Genomic DNA, 18542 nt, shown 5'->3' with positions numbered 1-18542 from the left:
CTGGAAACAAACACAATTCTTCCCTGAGAGCTTGTGAAAGTGCAAGACTAGGGCCTATGATTTTCCAAAGCATTTTCTTCCACTGAGTGTCAGGTTGTAGGTCCTTAGTCTTTCTCTCTTGCCTTGGTACCTGCAGGGTGCTGGCCAGTGCTATCATACCCAGGACTCTCTTCTAGGTAGACTCCACCAGGGCCTGCCTTCCTTGGGCAGCACGGCAGGCCTCTTGGCTAGTCTAGTACCCACTAATTTTTTTTTTCTTTTTTGTTTGGTGGAGGGTGGAGTCTCACTCTGTCTCCCAGGCTGGAGTGCACTGGCGCAATCTCAGCTCACTGCAACCTCTGCCTCCTGGGTTCAAGTGAGTCTCCTGGCCCAGCCTCCCGAGTAGTTGGGATTACAGGCATGCATCACCATTCCCGGCTATTTTTTTGTATTTTTAGTAGAAACACAGTTTCAGCATGTTGGCCAGGCTGGTCTCAAACTCCCAACCTCAGGTGATCTGCCTACCTCAGCCTCCCAAAGTACTGGGATTACAGGCATGACCCACCACGCCTAGCCAGGTACCCACTTCTTAACTGAAACTTAGCTATTCCAGTTTCCATCCCTTTTAAACCAACTCTTTGAAGAGCGATCTAATAATGACCCAATGACTTACAGCTGCAGTGAGATTTTTATTTTTAACAGGTCACAAAATTCTCAATCTACAAAAATCATTTTCTGACCCTAGGGTATGTTTGTTGGGGGCAGGGAGAGAGTCAAAGTTTTGCCTTTAGAGCTGCAAAACTAGAATTTGTTGTTTTGTTAAAAATGCACAAATACTGACTAGTATATTTAAGTAACACCCACAGTCTAATGAACAAACATGATCAGTTGGCTTTTCCAGCCATCATTCTCCAGCCTGTGTGTTTTCTGCTCATTGTAACATAGCATGTGTGTGGCAGTCCATGTTTCTCCAGAGCTTTCAGGAGAATTAGTGGTCTTGGGTGCATAGTGTTCCCAGGAGTATCATAACTACATAATCATTCCCTGTGGTTGGACGTTTATGTGGGTTTTTGCATTCTCCTCTTGCTCTGGCCCCAAAATAAATGTCTGTGTCCATACAGCCATTACCTTATGTGAAATTGTTTTCTTTGGGATAAATTCTCATGATGTGTTGTTGCTTTAAAATCATGGACTCCAGTCTCCAGAGCTGCGTCCCTGCAGAGGACAGTGAGACAAAAGAATCCCAGGCCGTGTTAAACAGGACCAGGTCTTCCTAACCCCCATATTTCTATATTTCTGACCCAGTACCAGCCAGGGTCCCCCACAAGTCACAAGTCACAAGCCTGTAACTGACACTAGGACACTTAAGGTCAAAGGCCTGGACGAGGCCTAGACACTGGGTCTGGGGTAGTGTTTTGGACATCATCCAGGTTCATGTTCATATGTTGTCCCCTTACCAGCGTGTGACCTTGGGGCAGCCACTAACCCTACTGAAACTCCTTTTTTCATGTATGAAATAGGGCTAATAATGGTACCCTCCTCAGTAGGGTATTGTAAGGATAGAGTTTTGCGACTGATAAATGTTGTCTCCTGCCCCTTCCTCCCCGGAAGATCAGGTCTCTCCCTGCAGCCTAATTTTAAGGCCCATTTTTCTGCTTCCAGCCCACCCCCGCCCTTCTACCTTCAACTTCCTCCCTCTACGTCTCCCTCTGGTACACTGGCAAATGGGACAGAGACCCTGGGTAGAGCCTTCCTCTTAGAGTCTTGCATGCATCCCTCAGTGGTCTCCCTGTGGCTGCTTCCTGCTGCCCCCAACAGATATAGACCCCTGGCGCACACAGCACAGGAGAGACAGTGGTGAGCAGGACCAGACAGCTCCAGGGAGCAGTGAGGGCTGGCTTAGAGAACCTCTGTTAAACTGAGAGGCCACCATCAGGAAGCTCTGATCCAAGATCCAGGAATTCCTGACTCTAGGGAAAGGCCTCCTGAGAGCCTGGGCCCTCTCTGCCTGATCCTGGTTGTGGATGTGCCCTCAAACTCCTTTTCATCACTTTGTTCCCATCCCTCTTTACCCTGCAGCAGCTCCCACACCCTGCCAAATAGCACGCACAGTCCAGGGCAGTGTCTGAGAAAGAGCAGAGTTCTGTCTTCATGGAAATATTGATGTGGCTCTGCTGGGGAGCAATGGATTTATCAAGATCAAAGTTTTCCTGAGAGTTATTGATGCTTAATTTGGAAATAGACACACTGTTGTTCCCTGGTATCTTTAGCAACAAAGTTAAAATGTTTGTTTTTCTTCACTGGTTGCCATCTGAGATCTTGCTAGAAGTACACAAGAGAACCTTAAATTTAACAGGAGGCCCTGGGAGCCCATGAGGCTGGCGGGCTTGGGTCTGAAATCTTTTCAGTCTCTTATAAGTGATGAGATCCCATTCTCTCCCGAGAGCTCTACGGTGCCATGTTTTCCAGTGGCCTTTTCTGCTCCGTAATTGCTACAGTACAAGCTGTTGGTGAGTTTGGAACAAGGGAGCTGCTGATTCCATTTCTGTAGCAGAGAACATGCACCGTGAGACTTGCTATACCAGTTCAGGTTTTAGCTGCTCTATTTATTCTTGCCCCATTCAGAATGCTGTCCCCTGGGCCTGTGGCCACAATGTTGAGAGTCATATTTATGGGCCTGCGGTTATAATTGGGCCCCATTCTGTTCCCTCAAGTGGAAAAATGAACAGGGTGTAAGCAACCTTCCCTGTAGTTAGAAGAACGTTCAGTTGGATTTATCAGTCTGATTTTTCACTCATAAACAATTGAATAAGACTTTGCAGGCACGGAGGGTCTTGTAATAATCATGGCCATGGTCCATTATGGCACAGTGGTGTGTTCTACGGTGGTCATTTTGCTGGCAGTGACAGTCACCTCTGAACTTCTCTTTCCAACAGACACAATTTCTCGGAGTTTACTTTGTCTCATCCCAAGAGTTCCTTGCCAATGCCTACGTCTTAGCCGTGCTTCTGTTCCTTGCCCTCCTACTGCAAAGGACATTTCTGCAAGCATCCTACTATGTGGCCATTGAAACTGGAATTAACTTGAGAGGAGCAATACAGGTACTTGGATGATTATTTTTTCACTTCACCATAAGAACTATTATTAGGAATAATGTCCACGAGTGTTATTCATCCTCATAGACACTCAAGAATAATTCTGCTGTGAATTTATTTTTTGTTGCCCATTAACAATGTTTTAAAACACTAACCATTGACAAGGCAGTGTGGGATAGTGGAAAATGTCTTGGGCTGAACTTGGGAGGCAGAGTAGCTCTGGCTCTGGTTCTGCCTTGGACTAGGTCTGAAAAGTCAACTGCTCAGCCCTTGGCTTGAAAGTGGCAGACATCACCAACTGATCACAGCACTCTTTCTGACCAAGGGTAAATGCAACCTTGGAATCCTCTCTACATGGCTATTCCAGAGTTCTGCTACCAGACCGTCTTCTTTGGGTGTGAAAAAAGGAATGTGCTTGACATACCAGGTCTAGATAGCCTCTAAGACAGGGTGCCCTCTAAGATGGGGTATTAGTCCATGGCCTGTTAGGAACTGAGCCACACAGCAGGAGGTAAGCAGTGGAAGCAAGCATTGCTACCTGAGCTCTGCCTCCTGTCAGATCAGCGGCTACAGTAGACTCTCATAGGAGTACGAACCCTATTGTGAACTGTGCAGGCAAGGGTCTAGGTTGTGTGTTCCTTATGAGAATCTAATGCCTGATGATCTGAAGTGGAACAGTTTCATCCTGAAACCATCCCTCTCCCCCAGGTCCATGGAAAAATTGTCTTCCACAAAACCCGTCGCTGGTGCCAAAAAGGTTGAGGACAACTGCTCTAAGTTCTATTTGAACTCTGAAATCTTGCCCACTGAGAGTGACCTGTTTGGGCTGTTGGATCACTCAATTCTAGGCTCTTGGTCCTCCCTTCTGTGGCTTCCCTGTTAGAGATTCTTGGAAAGATGATCAAAGCCAGGGAGTATTCAGGGCCCCTTTGAAGAAGGTGATGATGAGAAAGTCCCAGAGTCTTCACTAGGATTTTGGTTCAGCTATCAGACTAGAGCGACATCCTGTTTGAGAATAGTTTAAACGGGATAGAAGTTTGTTTATTCTTCACATAGAGTCAGGGCTGACACAGGAGCTACTCAATGATCAGAGACCTGGCTTCTTCTGTCATGTTGCTCTGCCAGCCTTCTTTTGTGACTTTCGTAATAACCATGGTAGCTATTGAAACTGCCACTATATTTACATTTAAACCAGCCAGAAGAAGGGATAAGAGGAGGGAACCCATCTTCCTTTTAAAATCATAATGCTTAATTTGCACATACCCTCTTGCATCCCATTGGTGAGAAATTGGCCAAATGGCCGTATCTAGAGAGGCTAGAAAGAGCTTGGTCTTTATTCTTGACAGCTATATATGCACTGCTAGAAATTCTCTGTGCAAAGAGGAAAATGGGCATTGGGAATAACTAGATTCAGCTATGCCTAGTGATGTCCATGAAGTTGTGGTAAAATCCTGAAGCTACCTCATTCTTCAGAAATGTTCCTCAGAATCATTAACATTGGTCATGTGGAAGCCAGGATAAGAAGCTCTGCAGAAAAGGGACCGAGAGGACGAGGATATAGCTTGGGCTGGGGACAATGTCAGAGTCCAAACTCTGGCTATCTTAGAATAGTCTGTGTGAATGGTGCCCTCCCAATTTGTGCAGTGCACAACCTGTGCAGCTGTATATGGCAACACTGCCCATCCCCAGTGGTTTCTCACTGGGAAAGCAGAGTATTTCCTCAGGGATGTCATTATGTGACAATAGTGGAAAGAGCCCAGGAAAATCTAAGACCTTCTAAGACTCATGGGGTCCCAGAGCTGGGAGAAACCAAACTTGCTCAGTTCAGAAAACCTCTCTAGAAATCCCAGCCTCTCCTCAGACCCCTCCAGTGACAGGCAGACTTGCACCACCACAAAACAGCCACTTTTGTGGTTGGACAGTTTTGTAATTAAATATACTTACTGTGTGTATGTCATAAATTACATTTTCCAATTACACCAAAAGACCCAAAAATGGTTTTTTAATGTGTTAGCATATAATCGTTTTCATCAAATTGTTTGAATCTCTCTTGTTAATAAGAGAGATTCATTACTATGCCACAGAAAGGAAAGACTGGTTTTAATTATAGAAACAAATTAGAGGGGCGGAGTGCAATGGCTCATGACTATAATCCCAGCACTTTGGGAGGCCGAGGTGGGTGGATCACGAGGTCAGGAGTTTGAGACCAGCCTGACCAACATAGTGAAACCCCATCTCTACTGAAAATACAAAAATTAGCCAGGCATGTTGGCATGCACCTGTAGTCCCAGCTACTCGGGAGGCTGAGGCAGGAGAATTTCTTGAATCCAGCAGGTGGAGGTTGCAGTGAGCCGAGATCATGCCACTGTACTCCAGCTTGGGCAACACAGTGAGACTTCATCTCAAAAAAAAAAAAAAAAAAAAAGAGTGGCTCTTGCCTGTAATCCCAGCACTTTGGGAGGCCAAGGTGGGCAGATCATGAGGTCAGGAGATCGAGACCATCCTGGCTAATACAGTGAAACCCCATCTCTACTAAAAATACAAAAAAAATTATCTGGGCGTGGTGGTGGGTGCCTGTAGTCCCAGCTACTTGCGAGGCTGAGGCAGGGGAATGGCCTGAACCCAGGAGGAGGAGCTTGCAGTGAGCCAAGATAGCGCCACCACACTCAAGCCTGGGTGACAGAGCAAGACTCCGTCTCAAAAAGAAAAAAAAAAAGAAAGAAAGAAAGAAAAAGAAACAAATTAAGGAGAATAAAAAAACCTTTCTTTCTTTCTTTTGGAGATTTCCAGAAAATGTACCCTTACAGATGAGAGTCTGTGTCTTCATGGGTTAGAGAATAACCACACTTTGTGCATAAAAAGTTATTAAGCACAATTCATGAATTATACATAATTACTGGCTATGAGTCAGTTGTGCATTTCTATGTTTGTTGGTCTTCACTTAGTAAGGCTTTATTTCACAGATCACTTGGTGTCCCTACTTCACTGAGACTAAGTCCCTACTTCACTGAAACTAAGTGATTATCTTTTAAAGTCTCATTTCTCATAACCTAGGAGGTATATAGATTTGTTTAAAAATGTAATTGCCATTATTTAAAACCTTACCCACGGTATATATAAACTCACAGAAAGACATAGAATAGGTTCATTATTTTAAATCTTGCCCATGGTGTATATTAGCTCACAGAAAGACATAGAATAGGTTCCTGCCTTAAGAAAACCTGACCCGCAAAAAAACCTGGGTTTGCACAAGAGGAATTAAGGGCGGGGAGCCCACCTTACAACAGAATGTATAATAGAATTTTATCCAAGAGCAAGCATCCTGAGGACATTTAAGACCCAGATGCATTTTTCCTTGTTTAAGAGCACATATCCAAAAATTGCAGTCTTTCTGGGAGGCATGATCACTCTGCACATAAAGCTTTTAGGTTCAGAGCTCGGGGAGGCCATTACCACAGCTGCTGTGTGAGGGTCCATCTGCCCTGTGAGGGTCCTTGGGGTGGCTGCACTCTGGGGATAGTGCTGGGGCTGACTGACTCACACAGTCGTGTAACACATCATACCTTCCAAAGTCGAACCCTTGTTTTGTTTCAAGGCTGAATTATGACAGGACTTGGTCTCAGAGCACATCTCCTCCCCAGGCTGGAGATGGCCACTTTAAAACAGATGGTCTGCCCCACTTCATCATTTTTATGGCTCTGATCTGTGTTCTCCACTGGCCTCTGGTGAATCAAGAATACAACTGGACTTGAATATCTGCTTTTAAAAATAAAGAACAGACCGAGTGCGGTGGCTCATGCCTGTAATCTCAGCACTTGGGAGGCCGAGGTGGGTGGATCACCTGAGGTCAGGAGTTCGAGACCAGACTGGCAAACGTGGCGAAACCCCGTCTCTACTAAAAATACAAAAATTGGCTGGGCATGGTAGGCACATGCCTGTAATTCCAGCTACTCTGGAGGCTGAGGCACGAGAATTGTTTGAACCTGGAAGGTGGAGGCTGTAGTGAGCTGAGAGCATGCCACTGCACTCCAGCCTGGGCAACAGAGCAAGACTCTGTCTCTAAATAAATTAATTAATTAAATAAAATTAAAATAAAGAGCCAAGTAAGTCCTGTCCACAGGAAAAGGCCTTACTCAGGAAGTCGCTGGCTGTGCTGGAGTAGACTTGTAAGTTGGAATGGTGATACAGTACTACCTTACAGAGCTGCTCTAGGGCACCATAGGGACTGTCTGAGAAGGCCCTGGCACACTGTAACAGATGGCATCTGGGGTGGTGATGATGACAAGAATGATGATGAATGTGAAACACTCTGCTCTCATTTCTAGACCAAGATTTACAATAAAATTATGCACCTGTCCACCTCCAACCTGTCCATGGGAGAAATGACTGCTGGGCAGATCTGTAATCTGGTTGCCATCGACACCAATCAGCTCATGTGGTTTTTCTTCTTGTGCCCAAACCTCTGGGCTATGCCAGTACAGGTACCGATGGGCTGAGGGGAAGGGAGGGGGACAGCAGGACACACAACCAGAATCTGCTGGTTCATGGCCAGTGACTAGGAGTGCACTGTCTTCCACTCCATGCTTGCCTGTACCTTTCACACACCTGGCTGTACCACAGGCTGTACCTCTGGGTCCCTCATGCCCCATATTCTGCAAGTACTGACCATCTCGCTTAATGACCGGAGAAGGCAGTATCGTTAAGACTTTAAAAATGGAGCCAACTTTATAAACTATAGAAAAATCAAGCCAGGTGCAGTGGCTCACACCTGTAATCCCAGCACTTTGGGAGGCTGAGGCAGGAGGATCACATGAGCACAGGAGTTCAAGACCGGCCCGGGCAACACAGTGAGACCCCCATCTATACAGAAAAAAAAGAAGAAAGAAAATAAAAATCATATGTGGAGTGCTCAGAGATCTTAAAAGCTATGTTGTAGCAAAATACTTAATTACATTGAAAAGTGTTAATGATGTATTTTTAAGCAAAAAAAGTAAGTTACAAATAGTATATGTTATATGCTTACTACTAAACTGGAATATATGTTATGTATACATTTGTACATATTCACACATGAAAAAGAATTGGAAAACCACATGGTGGGATTATAAGTGATTTTTATTTTCTTTATGTGTTTCTAAATTCTCTAATAAGCATGTATTGGTTTTGAAAATCAACAACATGATATTTTTAGCCTAGGCAACAAAGTGAGACCTTGTCTGTACAAAAAATTAGCTGGGGGTGGTGGCTTACAACTATAGCCCCAGCTGAGGTGGGACGATTACCTAAAGTCCAGGAGGTGGACGTTGCAGTGAGCTACAACCACACCACTGCACTCCAGCCTGGGTGACAGAGTGACACCTTGTCTCAAAAACAAACAAACAAAACCTGGTGTTTTTTAACCAGATGTGGTGGTGCGCCCCTTTAGTCCCAGCTACCTGGGAGTCCGAGATGGGAGGACTGCTTGACCCCAGGAGTTGAAGGCTGCAGTGAGCAGTGATCACGCCCCTGCACTTCAGGCTGGACGACAGAGAGAGACTCCTGTCTCTTAAAAAAATAATAAAAACTTTAAAACATGGTATTTTTTTTTAAAGCAAGACAACCTTTGGTACTGGCTCAGGAAGAGGCACATTACCCCCCAGTAATCAGAGGAGAATCGTCAGCGTGGTTGATCTGACCTCGGGCTTCATGTGCCCCATCTCCCATCTGGAGCTCTTCCACCAGTGTCTGATCCTGTCCTATACCTGGGAGTAAATCTACATGCTGGTGTTCAGACCAGAAACCGAAATCCCAGACTCATTCCCAGAGGGCGGGCAGGTTCCACCAGGAGAGCTTGATGTGGCAGAAAGTATCTGACTTGGGTGAGACAGGCTGATTCAAATACTTAACCTCTCTGAGCCTTGGTTTCTTCATCTATGAAATGGGAAGGATGCCTACCCTCTGGAGTTGCTATGGCAATTCAGTTAGATAATGTAAGTAACACACCACGCAGAGTGCCCCGCAGAGTCTTCACTTGGTAAATATCAGATCCCTCTAACTTGCACATGTTTGGCGTGAGTGAGACGTTACCAATCCAGAATCCATTGCTTCTTGGGATAAAGATTCCGTAAACCTTCATCTCCAGTGATTTGTATTGGTCCTCCTCACTTGCAAAGCTTAGAGTTAAAAAATATTAAAAGAAGAAAAAGGGGAGAGGCTCCCACAGGGACACAGCTAGACAAGATGGGATGCAGGGAATCTGATGTTCTTTTTTATGGGAACAGTCATATACGCCATCCCCCATCACCACCTACCCACGCCCAGACTGCCCCCGCTCCATTCTGCCAAGACGGATCAATGACTATAAAAGCTACAAAAGGGCCTGGAGATCTCATCTAGTTCAGTTACCAACCAACCTTTTATGCACAAGACTCTAAGCTGGGTGAGGTGGCTCATGCCTGCAGTCTCAGTCACTCAAAAGGCTGAGGTAGGAGGATGGCTTGAGTCCAAGAGTTCAAGTCCAGCCTGGGCAACATAGAGAGACCTCATCTCTAATACAATTTTTTTTTGAAACATGAAAAATGAAGATTTCTGACCATGGTTCTCTCATTAGTTAACACTTTGGGCTGTGAGGGCCTGGAGCAGAAAGACACAGCCTGGGAGGATCCTAACATGTACACAGAACTCAAAAGGCTACACGACACTTTCTGTTGTGTCCCCCTGAACAAGCAGTTTGTAAGATTTTGTTGGCTGGGCGCGGTGGCTCACTCCTGTAATCCCAGCGCTTTGGGAGGCCGAGGCGGGTGGTTCACCTGAGGTCAGGAGTTCAAGACCAGCCTGACCAATATGATGAAACCTCATCTCTACTAAACATACAAAAATTAGCCGGGCATGACGGCGTGCACCTGTAGTCCCAGCTACTCTGGAGGCTGAGACAGGAGAATTGCTTGAGCCCGGGAGGCGGAGGTTGCAGTGAGCTGAGATCGCATCACTGCGTTCCAACCTGGGTGACAGAGCGAGACTCTGTCTAAAAAAAAAAAAAAAATCAGATTTTGTCTACTAAACCTGCCACATGGTTACCATTACTAGTATTTACACTGTTTGTTGCACATGTATCATTGCTAAGAGTGCTAACTAATATTAACAGCCCTTGCCCTATGCCTGGCCCTGTCCCAGCCCCTCTCCCTTGTGTAATTTAATCCTTGCATTGGGGGTAGGGATTTTTATCTCTACTGATTTCTTACCTTTGTTCATTTATCATGAAGTGTCCTTTGCTTTTCTGTTTTTGTATATACGTTTACCACTTATGGATTTGACCAGCACTCAAGAACCAGTGTTACTCCTGGGAGTTGATACAATCCCAGCCCCATGGCAAAGAAACTCATGTGGTTAGGATTCTGTGTGCAGCCTGGTTAGCCACAGGGCACACAAGGCTTTTTATAATATTGACATTAGTGCAGAACCCGTTTCCATGTAAGCCCTTAGGGCTCTTGTTGCTTCATAATCTTTTTTTGGTCACATGCACACAGCTTTATTGAGATGTAACTCACTCGTTTAAAGCATACAACTCAGTGGGTTTTACTATACGATATTCACAGAGTCGTGCAGCCATCATCACAAATGTGGAAGTTTTCATTTCCCCCAAAGAAACCCATACCCATTGTCAGTCACTCCTCATTTTCGCCCCCAGCCCTTGGCCACCGTTAGTCTCCACATACCTTTGAAAGGCTAGTGAAACTTTCTCAGAAGAATAAATGCTTGCTCAAACATTTTGGCTATAATTTCAGGGGCTTCATGGGTGCCCCCTGACATTTATCAAGAACACCAGGTTAAGGAATTTAGCTATATGGGAGGCCTCTGTGTTTCCCCATCTCCTGGGTATCAGAGGCCCAGAGAGGGCAGGGGCCTTACCCTGGACCACACAGTGAACCAGTGTAAGCTGTGTGGTGCCATACTCACATATCTCCCTTCTGTGGTTCCCCTATGACAGAGTGCCCATGAAGCTTTTTTGTTTATTTTCTGAGAGGAGGGTAAGCCACCTTGTATTGATCTCCAACTATATGCCAGCCACAATTCTAGGTGCTTATCATAGAGATTCATTTAATCTTCACAATAGTCCTGCAGAATGGACAGAGTCCTTCAGAGTGTGCATTATAATCACCATTTTAAAGATGAAGAAACTGAAAATCAAAGAGGTTAAGTAACTCACCCAAGACTGCACAGCAAAGGGCTGGGGCCTTCAAACTCAGGGCCACAGACTCTAAAGACTATGTCTTCCCCGCTACACTAGATTGTTTTCCTAACCTGTGAATAAGAGACAAAATAATCCTTTTATTTCTCACAGTTGCTTTGCACACTCAGAATCCATGATTTCTTCCCCATGAGGGCCATTCAGACCTGTCCAGAAGAGAGGAATGGACCAAGGAGTCTTGGGAGCACCAAAGAGGAGGGGATGGGGGAGCATGAGGAGGAGCCAGGAAATAGCAGCAGCTGCAGCCCCAGCTCCCACCCCAGTCACTGCCAGTCCCTTGGAGTTGGTGTGGGTGCAGACACCAGCTCATAAGGTGCCCTGTTAGTGAGCTTGGGATGCCACGGGAGCCTTCCTGTTGTCTGGCCTAACCCAAACTGGCTGAAGAACACCCTGATGGCCTCCCTTTGAGCACAGCTAATGAAGGACTGGATGCCAGAGATAGGTCCAGGAGGGTGATGCTGCAGGGCAGGCCGGGGAAGAGGCTACTTCATCTCCTAACATGGTCCTCTGCCCATCTGTGCCAGCATCTAACACCTGTTAAACACTGGGAGGCTGGTGGTAACGGGGCCACTTCCCAGCCTCTAAGATACCTGCTAAGCCAGGAGGCATTCTGTGATTAAATTACAGGGCCTCCCGCTTACTCGTTTATCCTTGAGGTGGTGCTGGGAGCTTAATACCAATCTGGGGTAGGGCTCTGGGACTACAGGACCAAGGCAAGCAGTTCTTTCTCTCACTTTCTCTTTTTTTAGCTAAGGAAGCCAACACATCTGTTCCTCGAGAAAAAGCCCCGTATTTAGAGGTGCTTGCCTTTGAAGGCAACCTGAGAAACTGTCATCTTGGCACTTTGGGGACTGGCAGTTTACACTTCTCATAAATATTCAGAAGTAGGCAGTCATTTACGTAAAGCTAGACGCAGAAGGAATTCTCTTTTCAGAGAATACCTGGCAGATTCATTAAAAAAATTTAAAGAAACCAAGAGCATAAGAATGAAAAGCAAATTCTCGGACCCCAGGCTGGTTTTGTCTGGCATGGGTGCAGCAACTTTGCCTCTTTGCTCAGGTATCACTTTCTTCCAGTGACAGTGAACCATAAGCCATGAGAGCCAGCAAACAGAACAAAAGATGCTGTCACAAACATTGTGCAATCTCAGCTCAGAGATCTCCATCTGGAAAATAGACTGGAGAGAGTTAAGGCTTCAACCAACCTTGCAGATAAATGCAGTTAGTTACCAGCCCAGCAACCTTCTGCTTGTGTGAGAGCCCATTATGCTAACCTCCTTTTGAAATTGCTTTGTTTCTCCTCCTTCCCTGCACCCCACTCCCCAAGACAATTTGGAAACCTGGGCACCAAGGCGTGTCCCACTCTAGGGGACTGGGGAAACAGGGATTTTGCCAGCATCCCCTGGCAGGGCAACCATCAGGTCAAAGGAAACTCATCCCATGACCCCTTCCTCAGATCATTGTGGGTGTGATTCTCCTCTACTACATCCTCGGAGTCAGTGCCTTAATTGGAGCAGTTGTCATCATTCTACTGGCTCCTGTCCAGTACTTCGTGGCCACCAAGCTGTCTCAGGCCCAGCGGAGCACACTGGTGAGTGCCCAAAGGTGTTTGTGCTGTGTCCCTCTTCCCCTCCTTTCCCCTACAGCAGCAGGTCTCCTCCCACACACCCACAGTCACTGACTTTGATTTTGAGTAGGCCACTTCACCTGTCCAGGCCTCAGCTTCTTTGTCTGGGAAATGGAGTTAATGGGGGCAGAGGCTGCCTCCCGGTGGGAACAGGAGCCAGGCACAGTGGTGACAGTGTTGACACTCAGGCCTTCCTCTCGGGTGGGGGACGGAGCAGTAGCCTCTCCCCTCTGACTCGGGGACCCCTGCAGGAGTATTCCAATGAGCGGCTGAAGCAGACCAACGAGATGCTCCGCGGCATCAAGCTGCTGAAGCTGTACGCCTGGGAGAACATCTTCCGCACGCGGGTGGAGACGACCCGCAGGAAGGAGATGACCAGCCTCAGGGCCTTTGCCATCTATACCTCCATCTCCAGTGAGTTCACCCCATGCAGCCAGCCCTGGGTGCTGCTGCCTACATGCAAGGAGTGGGCGTCAGAGCTCGGGTGAGAGGCTGTGCAGGGACAGAAGCAGGAGGATTTGAGATTATCCGACTCAGTGGGGGAGCCTCAAACTGGCTCTGATAGCTGAGCTCCCAGAAATCAAAGTACTCTTCATTCATTTATCCAACAAATATGCATGAAAAGTCTGCTATGTGCTGGACACTGTGCTGGCCCTCAGGATACCGTGATGAGAAAGAGAGATGAGGTCTCATTCCTTATGGAACTGATATGTTATTGACAGACAGCAGCAAGTGAGTAAATGACCACAGTTTCGAACTCTCCTAAGAATGAAGACTTTTTAGTAAGTCAGACTGAGCTATCATTGCCCTGGGGAAGCTATAAGAAAGCTTCAATCCACTTGGGGCCATACAAAAGAAAAAGACTAGTTATCCTTAAATATCAGAAGCCCAAGCTGAAGGTACTCATAGGTGTAGGGACTGAATTTACATTAACTAAGTGGTTTGGGAACCCCAAGCCAAGGAATAAGAAAAAGACCAAAACTGGTAAAAGTCCTAGAGTCCCATATACTTGAAACCATTTTACTGAGAATATAAAACTTTTTTTTCTTTTTTGGAGATGGAGTCTCGCTCCATCACCCAGGCTGGAGTGCAGTGGCACAATCTCGGCTCACTGCAACCTTCACATCCCAGGTTCAAGTGATTCTCCTGCCTCAGCCTCCCAAGTAGCTGGGACTACAGGCACATCCCACCACATTCAGCTAATTTTTGTATTTTAATAGAGATGGGGTTTCACCATATTGGCCAGGCTGGTCTTGAACTCCTGACCTCGTGATCCGCCCGCCTCAGCCTCCTAAAGTGCTGGGATTACATGCATGAGCCACTGTGCCTGGCCCAAAAGATTTTTTAGAAATTGAAATTTTAGTTATTGAAATTAATTCAGTGAACAATAGTCCCCTGGCCAGAGTGAGAGCTTATGGAGATGAGGTGATCCATGGAGTCTTGGCCCAAGTTTATCTCACAGTTGGTCTCATGGCTCCGTGGACCCATCCCATGGTGGTTACTTCCCAAGTGCATAATTGGGATGTAGATATTTAGCAACCAGCTGACTTCACACTAGTTCCCTGACCTGTCCAGTCTAAGAGTCATTATGGCCAAGTGGAAGCCCCTGGAGAGAAGAAAACAAAAAAGAAACCAAAACCTACTCAGTGCACAGGTTATATGAATGAGTATGGCTGAAGAGAGAATTTTTGAATTAGAAGACAGATGGGTGGGGATTACACAGAATGCGGCAAGGAGAGTAAGTTGGTAGAACCATTTTCCAGATGGGAAATTAAGGCCAGAGGGGAGTGTGTTCCTGAGATCTCTCCTGAGGTTAGTAGCATGGCTCGGACTAGATCCTCCAAAGTCTCTTAACTTCTGGCCTCAGGCTATTTTCCACAAAATGCTGGGGACCTCTGTGGGGTGAAGAAGACTTGGGACACCATGGGGCACGACTATAAGGCTATTTTCTCTTAGGAGAAAAAAATCTCTGGGCTCTGAAAGGAGTAGAATTAGGGAAGGAAATTAAGAGGGGCTATTGACCACCTCCTCCAACTAAAATTGGTTCTTTTGGTGCCAGGAAGAGATACACCTGGTGGGGGAAGGTGGTAATGGAGGAGGTGCTGGTAGTGTCTCCCAGATAGACCCGTAGAGCAAGCCTCATGGAGAATGAGACGGTCACTCAGGTCGTCTGTGTATTCTTGGCATTCTTGCTGCCTAGAGAGAGGGTCCGATAGAGCTAGGTAGCCACCAAGCTGTCCCAGTCCCCAAGAAAATTTGGAAACATGGGCACCAAGGCATGTCCCTTTCTAGGGGACTGAGGAAACATCCCACAGCAGTGTTCTCACAGGATGGAGCTTGCCATGAATACCCCAGGTGTCCAGCCTCCCTGTGTCCAGCCAGACCATGGTGTCCTATGCCTCAGGCAGGGAACGTGGTCCAGTCATCGGTGGCTAGACCTTCTACCATACATGGCACAAGCCATGGCGTTTTATGCAGAAAGTCCTGCTAGCATTTGATTTTCTCAGAATGGAGCTGTGAGCATAGCAGCCAGTCACTGTTTCCCAGATTCCTCACCAAGACACCCCAGGTTCCTGGTCTCTCCCTGATATCCTCATCCCTGACCCTGTGGTGCTCAGAGCCTCCAAACACACTCAGGCTAAGCACTCCATAGACAGGGGAAATTTGGAAGGAACATCTGGGGAGCTCAGAAAAGCCAATGTCCCCAGCCCCAGGCCCACTTCAACCTTCTCTCTGTCAGTTCTGCCTGCCCCTGGTGGCTGGTTATATGAAGAGTAACCCCCTGCTTGTGTACAGCCTCCCAGTTTTGTACAGGTTTAGAGACAGTTCCCAGCAGTAGGAACAGCTGCCGAGGTGGGAGAGGGCTTCTCCCGATAGCCGGGGGACTTCCTCTCCCAGCAACAACAGGGTGGGGTAGAGCAGACTTTCCATTGCTGAGATAGAGAGAGGGGAGGGAAGCATCAAGGAAAGTGGGGGTACCGGGTCCCCAAGGTTCCTGGTACAGCAAGCAATGAAGTTGGGGCAGCCTCAGGTCATGTAGTGGAGGCAGGTGACATCTGCTTTGACTGCTCCTAAGAGATATGTATTCATTTCCTGCATTCCCAACTGCAGCCTGGGACATGTTTTCTTATATAAATAGCATCAAAAGATGCTTGAGTTCCCAGGCTAGCCCACCAAAGCCTACCTAGTGGGTACTCATTGTCTCCCAGGGCCCCCAGAAGACAAGCCATGGCTTTGTGATGGGCCTGGGGCCAGGAGGACCTAGGGACATGTTGTCAAGAGCTGAGATGACTCTGGAAAAAAGTAAGAGGCTCTGGAGTCAAGCAGGAGCCCGCCCAGGACTCCTCACCTGTCCAAGTCACCTAGAGAAACAGAGCAGCCCAGGTTGGTCCCTGGAAGAGAGCAGCAGAGGAGGGGAAAGGGGAGAGCCCTTGGGGAGAGCTTTGAAAGTCAAGTGCTGTTTGCTCAGTGTGTTTGCCTTTCTCAGGATGTTTTTTTTTTTTTTTCCCTCCATTAGTCAGCAGCTGGACGGGGAGAGAGACGGGTGGTAGGGTGCAGGGTACCTCCTGGCTGCAGGCATGTGCTTTGAGTGCGTGTTCATTTACCTCCTCTGGACTTCCTGTCTTCTGTTACCAAGGATCAAGACACAGGTCATTAGGTGTGAGATAATGGGGCATCTCTTGTTCTGACCCCTGGCGCCAGTCTTGGAGTTCTGGCACTGCAGAGGAGCCCCAGAATCACATTTCCTGTTGGGGCGCATCCTGGTGATACCAAGCTTTCAGTCTGGCGGCTCATACACAGCACCATCAGACTTCTGGGCAGGCAAGATTACCTGTGACTCTATCTGATGGTCTTGCCATCAATATCACTGAGAGCAGCTGTGTATGGAGTCCTGAACTGGTACAGGATAAAACAGGGGGCTGAAAAGGGAATGGGCACAGTTTTTCTGGCATCAAAAGTGACATCCAGAATTGGTATTTCCTCTTGAATAAAAATAGAAATGTAAGTTGCTCAGTGGATGTTGAGTGAGCCCTATTCATGTGCCCCACCCTGTGCCTAGCACTGGGAAAGAGGTAAGGGAAAAATGTTAAGATGTGCTCCCCATTCTCAAGGAGTTTATGCTCCACTGAGAAGTCAGAGTGAACATGCACAGAACAGTGTGGCAGCGAGAGCAGAACGAAGTGGCCAGCTCCATGCTGGCCGCCTAGCAAGAGTGATTGCACTTCATCCTCATAACAACTTGGTGAGGTGTGTAGCTCTATTGTCCCATTGTACAGCAGAGAGGATTGACTCTCAGTGAATTGAAATGTCTCAGTGAGGTCTTCCACAGCAAAAGGCAAAACACAGAGAAGGATGTTCACGTGGGCTGGGGGTTCACCCAGAGATTCGTGTAGGGGCGATGTGGGCTGTACCTTGCAAGACGGTGGGATTTCAATGAGTAGAAGACAAAGTGGGAGGAAGCTGGAGACAAGGGCTATGGTCACTTCCTTTAGAAGTCAGTTCAATCCTTTTTTCCTTGCAGAAGCAGCATAACTCTAGGTGGTTCCTCTGTATCTGAGGACAAGCTTTGTAGGTGACAAAGGGGTCCCAGGTCCTCGAACACTCCATATGCTGCCAGTTTGTTCTGTCCGTTGTAAGGCACCCATTCCAGAGCCCTTCCTCTGTGCCAGGTTCTATGGAGGTCCTGGATGTTAAAAAGGAAGCAGGCATAGCCCTGGCCCTCCCAGTCTTGTGCGAGATTGATCATGTTCATGAATAGTGGCTGTGCATGTGGTCAGAGCCACAGGGTCAGTTCCAAATACCCCTCTTTCTCTTATGTGTTACTCACTTGAACCTGGGTCTTTCGTTTCTTCCATTCATTTTTTTTAAACAAACATTTCCTGCCCACCTGCTGTGTGCCAGGCCTGGGGATGCAGTGGGTGAATCCTCTGTCCTCCTCAGTGGAGGCCCTAACTCAGACCAGGCAGTGGAAAAAACAACATGACCTGGAGATCTGGTCCCCCTTCCTTCCCCAGCATCTCTGAAATTCTTTAGGTTGTTGTTGTTGTTGTTGTTTTGAGACGGAGTCTCACTGTGCTGTCAGGCTAGAGTGCAGTGGTGCGACCTCAGCTCACTGCAACCTCTGCCTCCGGGGTTCAAGCAATTCTCCCTGCCTCAGCCTCTCAAGCAGCTGGGATTACAGGCACCCACTGCCATGCCCAGATAATTTTTTTTTATTTTTTTATTTTTAGTAGAGACAGGGTTTCACCATATTGGCCAGCCTGGCCTCAAACTCCTGACCTCAGGTGATCCATCTGCCTCGGCCTCCCAAAATGCTGAGATTACAAGCTTGAGCCACTGCGCCTGGCCTGAAATTCTTCAATATCTACCCGCCCTTCTGCCAGCTGGTGCAGCCACAGTGGGCTGTTTATGCATATCCTGGCCTGGCTTGGTGGGGAGTGTGGCTGAGGGAGAGTCGGGGCGCCCATCAATTAAGGAGGTAAGGATCAGTCTGACTGAAATGCCTCCTGCCACACTTCCTCAGCTGCCAGCAACTGGCACTGTTAACCTGATTTCGTTCCCCCTCTGTTGACTGCACTGACTATTGGACTGAATGGGAAATAGCCCCGTGCACT

The 18542-nt window shown here is 47.3% G+C and overlaps 1 protein-coding gene across 1 annotated transcript in view; it reads left to right on the top strand.

Annotated features, from left to right (window-relative positions):
- Nucleotides 1–18542, top strand: part of ABCC8 (ATP-binding cassette, sub-family C (CFTR/MRP), member 8) — a gene marked incomplete at its 5' end in the record, with an annotated part of 84039 nt that overhangs the window by 21071 nt on the left and 44426 nt on the right. The window contains 4 exons of the mRNA XM_011937523.1: nt 2916–3080; nt 7400–7555; nt 12757–12891; nt 13179–13341. Of these exons, the coding sequence (XP_011792913.1) occupies nt 2916–3080; nt 7400–7555; nt 12757–12891; nt 13179–13341 (619 nt within the window). The remainder of the gene's footprint in view (nt 1–2915; nt 3081–7399; nt 7556–12756; nt 12892–13178; nt 13342–18542) is intronic.

Source organism: Colobus angolensis, unplaced genomic scaffold, assembly GCF_000951035.1.
Source record: "Colobus angolensis palliatus isolate OR3802 unplaced genomic scaffold, Cang.pa_1.0 Scaffold164, whole genome shotgun sequence".
NCBI lineage: Eukaryota > Metazoa > Chordata > Mammalia > Primates > Cercopithecidae > Colobus > Colobus angolensis.
This window is presented reverse-complemented; position numbering and strand designations above follow the sequence as displayed.